This window comes from Erinaceus europaeus, unplaced genomic scaffold, assembly GCF_950295315.1.
Source record: "Erinaceus europaeus unplaced genomic scaffold, mEriEur2.1 scaffold_1034, whole genome shotgun sequence".
In the NCBI taxonomy this organism is placed as follows: domain Eukaryota; kingdom Metazoa; phylum Chordata; class Mammalia; order Eulipotyphla; family Erinaceidae; genus Erinaceus; species Erinaceus europaeus.
Genome location: NW_026647769.1, coordinates 20207 through 25924, shown reverse-complemented (window position 1 = coordinate 25924; position 5718 = coordinate 20207). Strand labels below are relative to the sequence as shown.

General features: G+C 45.6%; 1 protein-coding gene across 1 annotated transcript; it reads left to right on the top strand.

The window, feature by feature from the left end:
* Window positions 1-221: 221 nt before the first annotated feature.
* LOC132536462 (proteinase-activated receptor 1-like) lies at window positions 222-3599 on the top strand (the record flags this gene model as incomplete). Its single annotated transcript, XM_060184369.1, has 1 exon — window positions 222-3599. A coding segment is annotated over one exon (1212 nt), but the record flags the coding sequence as incomplete, so codon positions are not given.
* Between the last annotated feature and the right edge of the window lie 2119 nt (window positions 3600-5718).

Genomic DNA, 5718 nt, shown 5'->3' with positions numbered 1-5718 from the left:
GGGGATGGGACACGGAACTCTGGTGGTGGGAACTGTGTGGACTTGTACCCCATGTGATCTTAGAGTCTTGTTCATCACTAAGAAAAATCTTAAAAAGTATTTGCTTATGCCAAGACAAAGTGTGGCCCGCTGTTTGGACAGTTCCCCGGTGAAGTCCATCATCTCTCTGCATCTCTTGCTTTTTATCACTTACTCTCCTAGCAAGAAAATGAAAAACAAACTTGTGTCTCTTCCATTTTTTTTCTTTTTCAGGGTCAAATGCCACAAATGGATCTGTGTATCTTCGGACGTTTCCGATCGTATATAGCAGTGAATATGAGCCCTTCCCAATGGGGGAGGAGGAGGGGAAAAACGCAAGTGGATTCACTGAAGCCTTCAATCACAGCCATCCTCTTCAACAACAGCCCTTTGTCTTCATCTCCGAAGATGTCTCAGGCTACCTGACCAGCACTTGGCTCACTGTCTTTATCCCCTCTGTCTACACGGGCGTGTTTGTAGTAAGCCTGCCTCTCAACCTCACGGCCATTGTTGTGTTCATCTTGAAAATGAAGATCAAGAAGCCTGCCGTGGTCTACATGCTGCACTTGGCCACGGCCGACGTGCTTTTCGTGTCTGTCCTGCCCTTTAAGATCAGTTATTACTTTTCGGGAACTGACTGGAAATTCGGGTCCGAAATGTGTCGCTTTGTCACCGCGGCCTTTTACGGTAACATGTATGCCTCCATCATGCTCATGACAGTCATAAGCATCGACCGGTTTCTGGCTGTGGTGTACCCCATCGAGTCCCTCTCCTGGCGCACCCTGGGCAGGGCCTCTCTCTCCTGTCTGGCCATCTGGGCGGTAGCCGTGGCGGGAGTGCTGCCTCTCCTCCTCCAGGAGCAGACGGTGCGGGTGCCGGGGCTCAACATAACCACCTGTCACGATGTGCTCAACTCCTCCCTCCTCGAAGGCTACTACGCCTATTACTTCTCGGCCTTCTCCGCCGTCTTCTTCTTCGTGCCTCTGATTGTCTCCACGGTCTGTTACGTGTCTATCATTCGGTGTCTTAGCTCTCCCGCAGTTGCCAACCAGAACAAGAAGTCCCGGGCCCTCTTCCTGTCAGCTGCTGTTTTCAGCATCTTCATCCTTTGCTTTGGGCCCACAAACATCCTCCTGATTCTGCACTACTCCTCCTTTCTCTGGGGCTCCACGGCAAACACCGCCTATTTTGCCTACCTCCTCTGCGTCTGTGTCAGCAGCCTCAGCTGTTGTCTCGACCCACTCATCTACTATTACGCCTCCTCGGATTGCCAGAGGCACCTCTACAGTGTCTTGTGTTGCAAAGAGACTTCGGATTCCAACAGTTATAACAGCAGCGGCCAGTTGATGGTGAGTAAGGTGGATACTTGCTCTAGTAACCTGAATAATAGCATTTATAAAAAGCTATTAACTTAGGAAAAGGGCACTTCTCATGAGTTAAGTCGAAAAGGTTAAAGAGAAAAAAAAAAAAAAGCAAGTACCATGAGGACTCTATGATTCCCTGGCCCCCTCAAAACAAAGTATCATCTAAAACAACACATAACTGGATTTTGCAAGCCCCCTCAAAACAAAGTATCATCTAAAACAACACATAACTGGATTTTGCAAGCCTCTCAAAACAAAGTATCATCTAAAACAACACATACTGGATTTTGCATGCCTCTTTCTTCTGAACATCACTCGGCATTTATGTTTGTTAATGACAGGAAAAGAAAACAGCCGGAGAAAACTCTTAGAGAGTATTGCCAGTGCAATAGTAATAACTGCATGTCACTCTTTGTCCTGTTTGATGACTTACTATATATGTGTGTGTATGTGTGTGTGTTTACATGCGTATGTATCGTCTACCGCGCAGTACAGATTGGGCACTGTGGACTCTCACCCTCTGAGATTATAGACATAAACTCTGACTCTGGTTTAATAAGCAAAGTTTAGCTTGCTGGAGTTTAACCTTAAGCATCCGTCAGCAGTGAGGGATTCTACAGTTTGAATTTAGCTTTATTGAATAAGAATGTTTTGAAAGTGCTGGGCAGCAGTGCTGAAGTTACTGAGAACTAAGACTATGCAGAAAAAACTCTGCTTTACTCATTTAAGGCTATCAAGCCTGAGCTCTTAAATCATGAAACATATGGCAGGGTCACTTTTTTTTTTTTTTTGATGCTTTACAAGCTGTATATGTAAATTTACAGAGTACAAGTGCCACAGTGACCTTCGGCTGGCTTTCAAAGTGACTTCCCCCCAAGGGAGGGAGGAGTCCAAGCAGTAGATCCCAGAGCAGACCCAGACTGGCCACAAACTCTCCCACAGAAAGAAAGAACCGTCTGGCAGAAGGCAGCCGGACCGTCGTCACACTCTCCTCCTGGGAGTCCATGAAGGGTTGACTGTGAACAGATCATGCTTATTAAAATTCACTGAAACCAGCTGTGCTGCTCCAGGAGAGAATACTGTACTGTGCCATTTCTCGTGACCATGGATGGACTTGTTGTGAGGGTGGAGAAGTAATTGCTGTTTATTCCCAGCACTTACCCTTCAAGGTCCTTTCGCAGAAGGAAGACCCACTGTGTGCTCTTTCTGGGCTTTCTGATGGGGGTGGGCATCCAGGCCTGTGTAAGGAGGAGAGCTACCTGTGAGACCAGCAGCGCACAGGCGCTGTGTAGGGCCGGGGGGTGGCCGAGCTGATTTGAGAGCACACGTTATAGAACGCAGTGTAGGAAGAGTCACTACAGAAGAGTCTTTTTAACCAGCGTTACCAAGCATGCTTCTCACATCAAGGCCTTCCGGTTGAAGAACATTGAGCTTTTCTTGGTCTGACTTATTTTGTGAGCCACTGCTTCTTGTGGCTGTGACTTGAGAAGAAGGTGACAGAATACAGGAAGTTCAACTTTGACAAGTCTATCCATCTCCATTGATTGGATGTTATTTATTTAATATGTTTGTTTAAGACATGACTCAAAATCAGAATTACTTAGATGTTATGTCAATCTTAATGGAAATAGAATAAAAGTGAATTGATCAACAAGGGCAACAAAAGGGAATAAATAAAATAAATAAATATTTTTAAAAAACTGAATTGATTTTGAAATGTAGGAAAACTATTCACTATTTTTCACTTTTCCTAATGAGTTCATGTGATGATTTTAAAAGCATTTCTTCAGCCCACTGATAAGTTTCAAGTATGACATCCTCGTGGTTTGGACAGAATAGTCTGATATTTAGGATGGAATATATGGTCTTTTCCTTGTAGAAAAAAAAAAGTTGATATCTTAAATAAATAAATAATAGTGAACAGTGCCAGGTAAATATTGACTTATTTAAAAGAGCAAGCTATGTCTAGATGTCACAAAGTAATTGACGTAGACGTGTAAGTAGCACTGATGTTGCTGATTAGCTGTGTTGGCTTTACCTACCTGATGGAGGCCCTCTGCTGTCCGTATTTACTCAGTCTGTGTGTCACAAGGCTCTGACTTAGTAAGGCTGTCACTGCTGTAACTCTCACTCTGTACTCATAAATCCTTGTCACTTGTTATATTCTCTCTTTTTAAAGAGGTGTATGTGGTCTCTATTAATAAACATGAAAAAGTTCTTGGCATCTGTTTGGAATGTTTTTACTCTTCTATTTTGCAGGGTCCTGACAGGAAGCCTGCTTGAAGGTCTTCACTGATTAGCCCTTAATGAAGGCTGTGTACAGAATGGGGAACAGGTGTCATTAAGACAAGGGACAGGGAAGCTGCCAAAAACTAAGCTGGGGGGAGCTGTTACCACTCCAGGCCCACTGGGCTCCGACCTCTGGCCTCTTGCTGACACCTCCCTCCCGATGGCTCCTGAACTTAACCCAGATTAAAGGTCAAGAGAACCAGGGTGTGAGAGGTCAGAAGATCAGTTTCTTGGGGCCTGCCAGTGGCACACCCAGCTAAGTGTACATAGTACAAAGCACTAAGATATAGGTTCGAGCCCTGGCCCCCTACCTGCAGGGGGTATGCTTCACAAACCGCAAAGCAGCCTTGCAGATACCTCTCCCCCCACTTCTCTACCTTTCTATCTCCCCCTTCTCAACCTTTCTATCTCCCTTCCTCTCCATTTCTCTCTGTCCTGTCAAAAAAAAAAAAAAAAGGAAAAATGGCCTCCAGGAGCAGTGGATTTATAGTGCAGACACTGAGGCCCAGAGATAAGCCTGGAGGCAAAAACACAGAGTATGGTGGGAGCACACCTGATTTGTACTTCTGAGGCTGCTGCTTTGTACTTCTGTGGTGCCGAGTTCAACCTCCATCATCGCCACATGTGTCCCTGGCCCATACCAGAGCGAGCAGTGCTCTGGATTCTCTCGTGTGTGCACTATCTTCCGTGAAAATAAATCTGTCTTTAAAAAGAAGGTACAGAGATAAAGTACTGCTATACCAGTGAGTTGATGTACAGTGAGTTCACACATGTGTGGCAGGTTCCGTGTGGCCCGCCTCAGTGCAGGGACCTCGCTTTCTCTCTGCCTGCTTGTCTTCTGAGAGCTGAAGAGAAGTCTAGATTCTGACAGCATGTCTACATTTAGAGTCAACAAATACTATTCCAACCAAATGAGGATTCTGTTAACAATTTTTTTAAAGTTTCTCTTTAAAAAATCATTTATTGGGGAGTCAGGTGGTAGCGCAGCGGGTTAAGCACACGTGGCACAAAGCACAAGGACCAGCATAAGGATCCCGGTTCGAGCCCCCGGCTCCCCACCTGCAGGGGAGTCGCTTCACCGGCCGTGAAGCAGGTCTGCAGGTGTCTGTCTTTCTCTCCCCCTCTCTGCCTTCTCCTCTCTCCATTTCTCTCTGTCCTATCTAACAATGATGACATCCAAAACAACAATAATAACTATAATAAAAACAGCAAGGGCAACAAAAAGGGAATATAAATAAATATACAAGATATTTTTTAAATTCATTTATTATTGGATAGAGACAGAAATTGAGAGGGGAGGGGTAAATAGACATGCACCTGCAGTCCTGCTTCACCACTCATGAAGCTTTCCCCCTGCAAGTGGGGACCAAGGACTTGAACCTGGGTCCATATACACTTAGTGAGGTGTGCCACTGCCTGGTCCCATGCCTTGTTTTTGAAGATTTCTATTTTTCACTATTATTGCTAATTTTTTTAAAATTATAAAAAGGAAACACTATAGGGGCCGGTTGGTGGCACACCTGGTTAAGTGCACGTGTTACAGCACACAAGGACCCAGGTTTGAGCCCCTGGTGCCCACCTGCAGGGGGAAGCTTCACACAAGTGGTGAAGCAGGGATGCAGGTGTCTCTCTGTATCTCTCCCTCTCTGTCTCCCCCCTTTCTGTCTCCCCCTTCCCTCTCAATTTCTGGTTGTCTCTATCCAATAAATAAATAAAGATAATAAAAACTTTTTTTTAAAAAAAAAAAAAGGAAACACTGACAAAACCATAGGATAAGAGAGGTACAACTCCACACAGTTCCCACCACCAGAACTCTGTATCCCATCCCCTCCCCTGACAGCTTTCCTATTCTTGATCCCTCTGGGAGCATGGACCCAGGGTCATTGTGGGATGCAGAAGGTGGAAGGTCTGGCTTCTGTAATTGCTTCCCCGCTGAACATGGGTGTTGACAGGTGGATCCATACTCCCAGCCTGTCTCTCTCTTTCCCTAGTGGGGCAGGGCTCTGGGGAAGCGGAGCTCCAGGACACATTGGTGGGGTTGTCTGTC